The sequence below is a fragment of the Bactrocera tryoni genome, chromosome 1 (assembly GCF_016617805.1).
Source record: "Bactrocera tryoni isolate S06 chromosome 1, CSIRO_BtryS06_freeze2, whole genome shotgun sequence".
Taxonomy (NCBI): Eukaryota; Metazoa; Arthropoda; class Insecta; order Diptera; family Tephritidae; genus Bactrocera; species Bactrocera tryoni.
In genome coordinates this window covers 81,404,944-81,418,571 of record NC_052499.1, presented here as the reverse complement: position 1 = coordinate 81,418,571, position 13,628 = coordinate 81,404,944, and the positions used below count along the sequence as shown (strand labels likewise).

The 13,628-nt window shown below is 35.1% G+C and overlaps 2 protein-coding genes across 2 annotated transcripts; one reads left to right on the top strand and one right to left on the bottom strand.

The window, feature by feature from the left end:
* Window positions 1-377: 377 nt before the first annotated feature.
* LOC120777906 lies at window positions 378-765 on the bottom strand. Its single transcript, XM_040109528.1, has 2 exons — window positions 756-765; window positions 378-643 (listed from the first exon to the last, which is right to left on the bottom strand). Exons 1-2 carry the CDS (start codon window positions 763-765, stop codon window positions 378-380), a joined length of 276 nt encoding a protein of 91 aa, XP_039965462.1.
* Window positions 766-5,585: 4,820 nt separating this feature from the next.
* On the top strand, window positions 5,586-5,976 carry LOC120766316. Its single transcript, XM_040091737.1, has 2 exons — window positions 5,586-5,613; window positions 5,681-5,976. The coding sequence occupies exons 1-2, from the start codon at window positions 5,604-5,606 to the stop codon at window positions 5,959-5,961; spliced, it is 291 nt and encodes a 96-aa protein (XP_039947671.1). The 5' UTR covers window positions 5,586-5,603; the 3' UTR covers window positions 5,962-5,976.
* Window positions 5,977-13,628: the final 7,652 nt, after the last annotated feature.

Here is a 13,628-nt window from a genome sequence, read left to right as displayed (position 1 = left end):
ATTGCTTTGAACAATTGTGTAACATAAAGTAAGGTATTTAACTTGGAAACGTTAAGTATAAGTATAAGTAGTAACGCCAGCATTTATGTACCATATATACTAGTACATATGTAAGTTTCTGTAGCTAATTTTGGTGTAAAAATAGATCGATTTTTATGGTCGAGATGTAAAGAGCCGCGGTAATAATATAAGATGATGCAGTGCTTCAACACATACACAGCTTCTTTAGCATCAGGACCCTACGACAAGTAACATTTTAAAAAGAAGCTTAAAGCGCACTTCACTCCCACGAATAGTGTATCCCCTCCTCATGCGAAAAATTGTTCAAATTTGACTTTTACATTCTCAATTTTATTTTTTATAATTTCACAACACATTTATGCCAAGGTTGGTGGATCGTCAAGTGGCTTCCATTGATAGCTGGCCCATGGTATGCATTCTTTCAGCAAGTGCATGTAAGCCATGCCCTCAGGACAGTCCTTCTCCACAGCAGGCTCACCAAAAGTTTCGCAATACCAATACTTGGCCGGATCGAAGTGATGTTGGTAGGTCTGACCGATTTCCACAGGATCACGGCAAGCAGATTGACCGGCGTCAGCAGAGATGCTGACCACAAGAGCTACGGCAAGTGCAAAACAGAGAGCTGTACGGAAAAGTATTTAAAAAGAAATATAAATACTAGTTTTTAAAATTTTCATGTTGATTTTTAAGCAGAAATATTTAATAAAATTAAATGACATATTACTCATAATTACCAAATTTCATTTTCGAAACGTATTTTCGACTCAATTAAGATACAATAATTGACTAAGCATGCACTTGGTCTTTTATATAAGTGAAGCTTCTTTTTATAATGAAAATAAAATGAAATGATAATAAAAATTTTTAATTTGAAAACATTAGTCAGTACTAGATATCCATTTGTAGAACATTAAAAGACTTGTTGAATTATTATCAAGCATTTAGTATACTAAATTGATATCGGTGCTTGCGCGTGCAATGTCAACTGATTATGGGTCATTTATGAGCAAATTACTGAGGGCTGCAAGATGACTCAATGCTACATGGTTTGAAATATGCTTTTGGAGTCTTGTTTTACATTGATAATAAATTGTAGAAACTAAAGTTGAATTCAACTTGTGTTTACATCTTAATGCTAATGGAAGGAATACATATGTGGAAAATGCATATTGACCAATAGCTCTATAGCTGTTGCGCAAAAAAAAATCAATTAACCGAACTCCTCGATCAATTTCGAGGTTCCCTACTTTTTTTTTAGAAAAAACCCAGAAACTTCAATTTTAATGCGGAATGTTTACTATCACTCGAAAGAATATCCTTTGGCATTTATTTTTTTAAGATTATCTCTTTCAATTGTTGGCCGCAGCTACGTCTCAGATGGTCCATCTGTTGAGTCTGACTTCCGATTACTCGTTTGAGCATTTCGGCAGGTAACTGGTGAACGACACCCGTGACTTTTTTGCTCAATGACTTGAATCGGACTTGACAGGAAAAAGTCTAACGGTGTGATATCATACCGACCCAAAACGTGATATTATCTGTTCACCGAAACGTTCTCTCAATAAATTCATTGACTGATGCGAAATTCATTGACTGTGCCGAGTTGTTGAAACCAAATGTCGCCGATTTCACGAGCTATTTATTTTTTCCGGATAAAATGTCAGCTTTTGAATCTCTCAAATCTTCGTCTCAAATGCGACAATTTTGCTTGTTGTGAACAAAATTTGGCTCGAAAAAGTCGGACTTTTTTGGAACTTTTCAAGAACCCATAGAACAAAGCGATGTCACTTGGGAAGGTCGAGCTGCTTTTGTTTTTGCACAAGCTGTATATTGTACGCATTCAATTTAAGATTTAAGATTTAGTATGCTCAGTAGACCGAATATGTTAAGCATAAGATAAGCGAAACGCGCGAGAAACGCGAATTTTCATACCAGAGTTGAACGATTTGTAAACTTTGTTCCCGCATAAGTCTTTCCATGATGAAATGAACAATACTGAAAAAAAATATGATAGCTTGACACTACTTACTCGTGATCTGTCAAAAAAAAATGTCAAAAAAAAAAGCTATTGAAAAAAGTACCTCTAAAAGGATCACCCGTTACTAGTCAGATAATTATTATTTCAGTAACAATAAATACTCTGGCCTATCCATTAGCGAACAAGCTATTGGCAGAACTCCATTCTGGGTGGACAAAATGTTCATTATAAATTTTTGTAACTTTCGACAGGATACTGGTCCATATGTCATTTAGTGTGTGTTTGGCCGCTGTTTATTTACGATGCGAAAAGTTTGTCTGGCGATTTTTACCATTGAGAAAAAAGTTGTGCAACGAGTTGGCTTGAAATTTTGAGTTTCCAATGGAATCGCGACTACTGAGTCGAAGAGAACTCAGAGAATCTCAACATCTGTAATGAATCGATGCAGGATATTTGAGTTAAAATTTTGGGTATAAGTCTAAACTCCGAACTAAAAATACGAAAATCTTTTTCAAATAGGCCACAAAAGAGATCCTTGACAACAGAGCTGAAGACGTAGATTTATTAATATGACGTCGAAACTGTGCGCTCCAAAAATAAGCGGAAGCCGAAAAAACCGAAACTGAAAACAATGAAGAGCATCCAAGTAGTGGCTTCTAACAAGTGAATGATAAATTTGGTTAAACGTTGGCATGTTTATACATATGTATTGGCTTAAAAACCTATTTTTGGACGTAAATAAATATTTGTATTAAAATACGTAAAATTGTAGTCTTTTGTTCTCGGCTCGGAGGCCAGATGGTATACTATATCTGATTGAATATAATAAGGTTGCAGGGTGTTTATTATGTAATGTTTGTGTTTTAATATTTATGATTTTGTAAAAAATTAAGTACATATGTATATCGTATATTTTTTATTTTATACAAATGGCCTTAATTTTTCACCGTTTGCTTAAATACTATTCTGATTGAAAAATGTATGTGTATGAATTTTTCAAATTTTTTGCTTCGAAACCAAAATTTTGAAATTGTCAAATTTAATTAAGGTGAATTGAAGCAAATATTCGTCTATTTTTAAAATTTGTCCAAGAAGCAATATTACTTATGGATTATCCAAAGTAAGTCAACTAAATTTATTTATTGCTTTTTACCGACTTCCTCGGCAATTTCGATCTACCATAGCATTTACAAGAGCATAATTTGCATAAATGTTATGTGTATTTGGCGAAACTATAAGTTTTTGTTTAATAGTTTTCTGCCACTTTTTCGCATCAGCACGGCGCCTCAAGTGGCTCGAAAACGCTAGCCACTTGACCAAGATACTAGCATTGCATGCTGGTGGCCGCTAGTAAAGCAAACAATTAAACAAGCGTGAGAGGTTGAAGCAACGCTGGCAGCAAGCAATGGATGGGCTAATGTTAAGTAAAAACTGTTACAAAATATTTTTTAACAATTAAGTACAGCAAGGTATTACGAATATTTTCAAACGCCTTTCAACGAAGCAGCGCCACACGAGTTGCAGTTAATTGCATGGAGTGATTGGGCGAAGCTTTGGAAGTGTGAAGGTACCAACTGACTAACCGCCAACGCTTCCATGGTCCATTAATGTTGAGCGTGAAAGTGAACTGATCGTACCTATACTATATATTTATATGTATGTACATGAATATGTCATTACACAGTTGAGAGCATGAAACACTTGTTGTTACCAAACGTAGCCAATCAGTTGCCAATGATGATGACATTTGCAAAATTTGAGCTTTGTCAAGTTTTTGCCTGCGAAATGTAACGTGAGGAAGAAGTGAACTTAAGTAAGTGTAACAAATCGATCAGCACAATTTTTAGTTAAGTACATGATGACACACATTATTTTTATACGCCGTGGAATATTTTGGAATTGAAGCCTCGTGATTTTGTTGGTTTTGTGTTCAGTAGCGGCTACTTGAATCAATATCAATTACTTTTAAGCAATATTTTATAAAAAAAACTTTTAAAATTACTTACATTTGTGAAATTATAATTGATTAGACTGAACTTAGATAAGGTTTTAGTAGGTTATGTTTAGTAGTTGAATAAAAATATCGAAGAAAGGAATTATCTCAAATTTTGTATTTCTATTTTGTATCTAATTTTGTATTTCTAATTCGCTGTGAATGTTGGAAAAAGCTTACGGTGATTCAGATTTATCAAAAACACAATCCTACAGTGCTATAAAGCCTTTAAAGACGGTCGAGAGATCGTTGAAGACATGCATTGTTCTAGACGACTTTCGACATCTGCATCTGATGAAAATTTTTAAAAAAGTGATGGATGTGGTGCTTGAAAATCGTCAGAGAAGTGTTAGAGACATGGCAAGAGACTTTGACATCTCTCGCGAGTCCATTTGAATGATTTTGGGGGCTATTTTGGGTGTGAAACGCGTTCTTTCTCGACTCGTTCCGATAAAGCTGAATTTTCTTCAAAAAGAGCAGGTCTCTTTGAACCTGCTTGAATCGTGCGAATTCCGATCCCACATTCATTGAGAGCATTATAACTGCCGATGAGATATGGGTTTATGAGTTTGACATGCGAACAAGTCAACAGTCATCGGAATGGAGGGAAAGAAGAGACGAAACTAAAAAAACAACACGCCAAAGCCGCTCAAAGATCAAGGTGATGCCCATTGTTTTTTCGATATTCGCGATTTGGTGCATCATTAATTTGTTGTGGACAGAATAACGGTCAATAATTAGTTCTTATTGGCCACATTGAGGCGTTTGCGAGAGAACATCCGTCGAAAACGGACGGAATTGTGGAAGAAGAATTTGTGGATTTTACACTATGATAATGCACCATCGCATCAAGCCACGATTGTGACCGAATTTAAAGACCAAAACGCCATGAATACCATCAATAAATCTCCTTATTCATTCTTGTTCCCAAACCGAAATTGCCTCTCCCTGGAACCCGTTTTCAGTCCATTAGAAAGACAAAACAAAATTCGCTGAAGGAATTGCAGGTCAAAAAGGTCCCAAAAAGTGAAAAGGGAAAAAAGTTGGCATAAGTTTTTTCAGACTTCAGGGGCGTTAAATTTTTTTCTTAGTGTCTATCACGACCAAACGAGTGTTCGTGTAACATTTTTATGTTCCTCTCTCTTATTCTGTGTTTTAAATTATACAAGTGGATATGAAGAGAAAGGAAGAGAACGGTTTTCACCTGCATTGTCGTGGATTATTCGAATTATAGTTTTCGAAAAGTAAAAGACTTGAAATTAGACCAATAAAAATTAAAATTATTAGCACAAACAGTCAGTGCTTTCCTTTCAAGAAGAATACTACTACTAGGTGACTTTTTGCACTGGCTGATAAATGTTCCGTATAGACACGAATTCAATACAAAATGCATATTTCATGCGAATTCTAAAGAATTGGGCGAATTGAATTTTTGCACTCAGTTAAGTGCTTTCTCTTGTTTATCACACAAATTGCAGCAATGCTGAGAAGCAGATAAGTATGTTAGCTATTTTGGGAGTGAGCAAACATATAAATAGAAACCCGAAACAAGGAAAAAATTAAAAACAATTATTGCTGAAATTTGCAAACAATTACAAAATCGCAGCAAAAATGTTTAAAAGTAAGAATATTAAGGTTTGAAATTAATAATAATTAATTAACTTTTTAAAATTATTTTTATTTTTTAGTAACAACTGCTGTGCTTTTTTTGGCCGCTGCTGCCAGTGCTGTGCACATTCAACAGCGTTATCATGGTCAAGACATCTACGCTGAACCCGACTGTTCCATTGTAACCGATCACTCGCGCATGTTCCGTGACATATCCGATCCGACACACTACTGGATCTGCCCTGAGGGTCAGGAGAAGGCCGATTACATACAATGCCCGGACAATTATGCATTCATGGAGAAGGAGCAGAAATGCGTGGTATGGGAGGAATGGAAGTGGGTTGAACCATACACTAAATAAATTTTATAATGAAACTTTGACGCTGACCGACTTGAATAAAATGCTTTGAAAACAAAAGTTTTAATTTAGATTTGTTTCTAACACTAGTCAATTGGAATTTATTGCAGAAGCTAAAATTTCAATGGACAATACAAGGTGTGTTCCAAAGTAAACAGGTCTTAAAAAAAAAGAACAAAAACAAAAATAAATTTATTTTATTCAAAATAGTCTCCTTCTGCTTCAATACAGCTTCTTGCACGGTCCAAAAGCATGTCGAACGAGTGTTTTAGCTCGTTGGCTGGTATGGTCGCCAGTATGACGGTGCAAGCCTTTTGAATGGTCTCCACGTCTGCATAACGCTTTCCTTTCGTAGGCAAATGTATTTTTCCGAAAAGAAAGAAGTCGCACGATACCATACCAGGTGAATACGGGGAGTGGTTAATGGTTAAAATGTGATTTTTGGTCAAATAATTGGTCACAAGATGCCCTTCGAATGTTGGATTCTAAGCAATTTTTGGTCGTCAGTCAATTTGTGCGGAACAAACCGTGCACACACCTTTCGTAAGCTCAAATGTTCAGTTAAAATGCGAGAAATCGATGTTTTGGAGATGTTCAATTCCATTTCCATGAATTTCAATGATGATTTCGACTGATTTTTGATGAATTCACGCACAGTTTCGATGGAATTTCCGATGATCACGGATTTTGATTGGCCCACATGTTGATCGTAATTTATGTCCTCACGACCACTTTGAAAACGTTGAATCCGCTCGTGCACTCTGCTACGGGATAGACAATCATCGCTATAAACTTGTTTCATCAATTGAAACGTTTCGGTAAAAGTTTTACCAATTTTAAAACAAAATTTAATGTTGGCTCTTTGTTCGAAGCTCATTTTCGCACCGATAGCACAAACATACTGACACTTAAAACGCAATAACTTCACTTCCAATCAATGAAATGTCATGAAACTCTCACTATACAATCGATAAAGATATCAGATTCTAACTCGGTAGACATATAGATGGCGCCACCAGGGGGCGCTAGATTCAAAAAGTCCTGTTTACTTTGGAAGGCTCCTTGTAAGTCAATTTACTATTTAGTAGAATGCTTTTAAAGTAGGAGCTTCTTTACAATATTGAAACCATTTACTATCTTCCAGATTTATGTTCTTTCAAAAGGCTTTGATTAATATCTCTTTAATAGTATGTTCGGATCGACAACTAAAACATGTTTTCGTGGGAAAAACTGGTTTTCGCACGAAAACTTCTGTTTTTGTCCATGTAAAATCTGTCAAACGAAAACACAGTTTTCGCTGAAAACTACCTGAAAACTTACATTCCATTCATTATAATCGGTGCCTGCTCTGGTTTAATCGATGTTTTTGGAAGACATATTTCGCCGGCCCTAAGTTATCACTTAATATTTGTTTACATTCCATATGCAAAAACAGCTGTCGCTTGATATTCTCATATTAGGGTGATTCTCTTGCTCTTGCAAAACCTTGCTCGGTGCAGAAATTGCAGAATTTCCTTCTTGGTGCAACGGCACAACAACTAACACATGCAGAAATTTATTTGCAATGACTATAAATATGTCAGACCAAACCCCACGTTTATTTTCGTGCCGTCATATATCACTAGATTCTGCAATGGGTGCTCTCTTGGCCTTGCATATTTCGGTATAAGATTTTTGCATTTTGTGTCATCGTGCAATCTTGCAAGAGCAAGAGAATGCCGCTATTGATAGTTGTCAGTGAAAACTCATCGAAAACACACATTGTCGGTCCGAACGACTTAGATTCCACAACATACAAATATGTTTTCAAAATGTTTTCAATGTCGGTCCGAACATAGTATAATAGTATTATTTAATATGGTTAGTTTGACCTTTTATTTGTCAATATTTCCTTAGTAATTACTACTCAAGCTCAATAATCACTATCTAGACGCATTAGAACTCTTGGACAGCTATTCGAAGCAATTATCGCCCACATTCTGCACTTTGCCTATATAATTAAACACTCTAAATGTCATACCGATTTTCTCTTGCATTTTGTATGAATTAATTGTATTTTATTACTTTTTTCTTTCTGCCTGTATTTACTAATAACTAACAACAATTAAAGTATCAGACAGTTTTGTCTGCCGTTTTTTGGTTAGTTAAACATGGTATTGACCTATATAGTTTTCGGTTAGGCCGAATTCCACAATTATTATTACAATTACATTTTCATTTTCCTTTGAGCAAACATAAAGCAAGCACAACAACAATTGAAGAAATATGTATTTATAAATCCATAAGCTGGACAGCGGACAATAAATCGAAAAGAAAAAATAATTGAAAAACATTACCATTTCCAATTTGCTATTTCTTTGCCTGCAATCGGTTAGGAAATGTGTGCGGTTAAAAATGCATAGGTCTGTTGATGACCAAAGGTACTTAAGCGTGTATGTACATGTGTGTGTGCAATCGTGTCCAGTGGTCCAATAAATCGCAAGCAGGCCGCAATACCAATGATGAAATGAAAATTGGGCGAAATAAAGCAAGGTAAAGGCTGATTGATGCGCATACTTTATAAACGAGTGCACCAATACATATGCTTATGTGTGTGTGTGTGCCCATTACAAGTGGCTGTCTACAGAGTGTGCACACTTATGCATTCCCATTTCTTCACCCACACAAAAACACTACAACTATACAAGTGCTTATTTAAAAAGTTTTTGTACATTTCATATAAGTAATTGCCCAATTTCTTATTACGTGATGTTGTCGGCCGATTGCTTTTAAGTACGAGTATGTGCACTTGTGTATATAATGCATATGAGTGTTGAAGCATTTAATAAATTTGTAATTATGTATATACTTATGAGTAATGCATACCACAAACTTTAAATTGTTTTACGTAATTGTTTTTTTTTTTTCTTAGATATGTTTATAACCCCTTATCTTGGTTGAACTTAAATCTGTCCTAAGGCCAACAAACTAGTGCGGATGTGCCTCACATACTTTTAACCTTCATTTAAGTAAATAATTCTACTAAATTATAAATGTTTAAAAAAGTTTTTAAAGGTATTGATCCAGGAACACAAAAAATATTCTCAACCCACGCACTAGGTCTACAAACAAGAACGGCGTGATGTTAAAATGAAATGAAATACTCAGATTTTATCTAAATGGATTATGTTTTTTTGTGTTGCCGTTTTATGATTTGAACAAAATGTCGGTCAAATGGCCATCACCGCTCCGTTTACGCAAATTTTTGATGACCCCGATAGCATTTCGGCTGGAATTTCGGCTATAATGCGCTGAAGGTTGTCATCGAGTTCCTCGAGCGGTTCTAGCTGATTGGCGTAAACTTTTGATTTAACATACCACCCGGGAAAAAATTATAGAGGCGTTAAATCGCTTGATCTTTACGACTATTTGACTGGGTCATTACTCGAAATTAACAAGTCGCCAAACTTTGCATGCAATGTGTCCATGTTTAGACGTAAAACTTGATCCGGAGCACCGTCTGGTTGGAAATAGGGATCGTCCACGTCGATTTAAACAAATTCCTGTGAAAAAATCGATCAACATGTGTTATAACGCTCACTATTGAGGGTAACGGCATTTTCCATCTCATTTCGAAAGATGTAAGGGCCGATGCCGACCCAATGGTTAAGTTTTGGGGGGTAATTGCCTTTCATGAACAACACGGGGATTTGATTTTCGATGAACAAGAATTTTTGAATTATTGCGAAGGAGAAATATTTACGAAGAGTCTGACAAGCTGGCCAACAGGGGTAATGCTCGAACATTCTACGAAAAGTTACGGGGACTAACATAAGGTTTTAAGACCGTAGCAAACTCCATGAAGAAGCTCGAATAACAAATACCCGTCTGAAGATCAATAAAGCTTCGGGGACCGATGGATTGCCGGTCGAGCTATTAAATACGGCGGCGAAGGACTGATAATGAGTATGCATCTGCTTGTTTGTGAAATATGGTACGACAAAAGCATGCCTGACGATTGGAATTTAAGTGTGCTCTGCCAAAATCACAAAAAAGAAGATCCCATAATCTGTGTCGACTACCGTGAAATAAGCCCCCTAAACATCGCATATAAGGTTCTATCGAGCGTATTATGTGAAAGATTGAAGCCAACTGCCAACAAATTGATTGACCATGCGCCAAATCTCCGAAAATGCCCGTGAAAAAAGGGTCGACACACACCACTTCTTTAACGATTTTAAAGCCGCTTTTGACAGCACGAAAAGGAGCTGCCTTCATGCCGCTATGTCTGAACTTGGTATCCCTGAAAAACTACTACTGACGTTGAGCAATACCAAAAGCTCCTTCAGGATCGGGAAGGACCTTTCTGAGCCGTTCGATACCAAATGAGGTTTCAATGCGAACTTGTCCAATCTACTACTCGAGAAAATAATTCGAGTTGCAGAGCTGAATAGAGAAGGTACAATCTTCTACAAGAGTGTACAACTACTACGGAAGACTTACGGTCCTTTGCGTACTGGCATCGGCGATTACCGAAGTCGATGGAACGATGAGTTGTTCGAGATGTAACGACGACAGTTTAGCGAATGATAAGACAGCGGCTACGCTGGTCGCCCGATTAGATGAAAACAATCCAGAAGAAAAAGAAGACCTCCGCTCCGTTGGAAAAATCAGGTGGAGAAGGAACTGGCTATACTTGTAATCGCCAATTGGCACCAAACAACGATAAGGAAGAACTACTGGCGCGCTCTTGTAAACTTGGCTATAACCGCGTAAGCGGTGTCTACGCCAAAAAAGAAAAAGAAGATGTACATACATATATGCACAAAAATGAAAAAAGGATAATTACAATACTATAAAACAACACATACACTTTCTACAGAACAATAATTTTATTGGAATATATCCTTGTACGTACTAATGAACGTTGCTTGTACAATTAGTATTGACAAGACTCAATTTGTTCCAACTATTTGACATTTGTAGCATACATATATATTCAATAGGTCAATTGGTATTTCTAATGAAAGAGATGGCAAAATGAAAGGGTGAGCATACATCCGGATTCTGAATCTACGTTTGGTGTCACCGAAAGAGTTAAAAAAACGTAAGTGTCATCTGTATAGGCAACAGATAGCTCAGCTTCTTAGTAACAATAAAAAAGTTTGTAGAATCCACATACATATATCTTCAACACAGGATAGAACGTACATATATGTAAGTATATATTTATAATTTGCATATATGTACATGAGTAATATGTAAATTAAATGTGGGAATATTTATATATATATACATAAGTACATACATATGTATAAGCATATAAAGGTCAATATAATTGCAGATGTACAATTTATACATAATCAACAACTATTAAGATATATTTTTAAGAGTAATTTACTTCGTGTGTACTGTATATTTTTTTAGCAGGGCACTTTTGAATATATTTTCAGTAAATTAATTGTGAATATGCTATACATATCTTCCGTGCCTTAACGATTAGCAAAATCATTATAGTTGGATTTATTTTCAATATCTCTGTTATCTCTTCATTCAATATTTTTATATTTATTTGCTTATTATTTTAAGCGCCATTATGATCATATAAATGCAATGCTTATTTGTACTAAGCACATATCGTATATACATTGGACAAAAAAAATTGTAAATAAAATACAAAATAGGTAACTGTTCATCAATATTTATTTTCTCGCCTTCAAAGTAGTTCCCAACAGATATAAGACACTTATGCCAACGATTTTTCCAGCCCTTGAAATACTTTTCATAAGCACTTTTAGGGATGGCCTTCAGCGAATTTTATAGTATCTCTTCAATTGACTGAAAACGGAATCCATGGAGCGACAATTTCAGCCAAAATCCGGTGATACGGTGGTAGATCGATGGTATTAATCACGTTTTTTGAATTTAAATTTGGTCAGAATCGTACACTTTTTAAAAGAAAGAAACTTTCTTGCCATCTCTCTAACACTTGCTTGACTATTTTCAAGTACCTTCACTCTTTTCATATTTACACCAGTTGAAGAGGTCGAAGGTCGTCTCGAACGAGGCATGTCTTCAACGATCTCTCGACCGTCTTTGAAGGCGTTATACCACTCATATGATTATGTTTTTGATAAAACTGAATCACCGTAAGTCTTTTTCAACATTCGTAATGACTCCGCACATGAAATTTGGTTAGAAATACAAAATTTGAGATAAATTCTTTGTTCGATATTTTTATCCATTGTAAAAATCGCAACGCACTGCTTGGGTGTAGCCAAGAATGATAGAGAAATGTTTCTATCATTCTTGGGGTGTATCGACTTCAGCAGCTGCTGTAAACAAACCAATTGACAGATCGCGCTCATATTTAGCATAGTAATTAAGGACACTACTACTAACTTATTAAAATAAATTTTTTTGAAATATCATACACCTGGGGTATTTATTTACAATTTCCGTGTGCTTTTTTCACAATGTAGATAGAACAATATGAAATCATTTTTGAAATTGGTATTTACTTATGTATATTTTTTAAGTGTTAACTATAAACATTAAGTATAGTAGGTTGTCCACCTGGGGTATCTTAATTTCTTATCGATCTTGCATGCAATAATTAACGACTACGGTACACCCTAATACACATACATATAGAGCGTCTGATTGTTAAGCAAGTTTATGTTTATTAGGTTGATTGCTTTAGGGTTTGGTCCAATTAAAGTGCACTTTAGCTATATATATTTGTATGTATGACTATATGTAAACATTTACATATGTATAAGATTTATGAATATATATGTAGTTATTAATTATTATTTCAAAATGCTGCACGAGCACATACACTCGTGAGTACTTAGGTACTTAACACGCCCATTATTAGCACAAATGTTGTTTCAATGTTAATTGCTTCAATTGCTATTTATGTTAATGCTATTGAAAATTAGTAAAAAATATGACTTAGTTTTTTTTATAAAATATATTGCCATATGTATAGGTATTGAAGGCAGTGAAGTGAAATAGAGTGTAGAGCGCTTCTCAACCCATGATGTTATCACAGTTATAAAAAAATAGACTGACTAGAAAATGCCTAATACTTTGATTTAATTATAAATAGTAGAGAATAATTTATTAATAAATTTTAAAATTGAACATTACACATACTTTAAATAGTTTATTCTACTAAATTTTAATATGCTATATAATTTTATTTTACTAAACCTTATTTATGTATATGAAGTTAACATTATTTAGTTATATATATGTACATACATAAATAAGTATTTGCTTAGCATTGTACTTAACATTGAAATATTTACGCATTTTTTCGCATATTCAACATTCACAATTGGCGATGCAAAAATAAAAATGATTCATATTAAACACATTAGCGTCCATCAAAAATGTTGCATAAATACCTACATACATACATACAAACAAACAAAACTTGAAAGCTCTGCTTATGCTTGAGTTTAGATTGGAAACCCGAAGTTGCGATGCTTCAGAGCATTGAATGTCACACAACCCATTGACAATTGATTTTTAATCGCTATAAAAAACGACAATAACGACAACGGTATTTGTATAGCGTATAAATTCACCATAGGGCACCAGCTGGAGATTGCTATGCAGTTTGAATGTCAATGATGATTCATGGCAAATAATGAATGTAAGCAACTTTCCGAAAGTGTGCA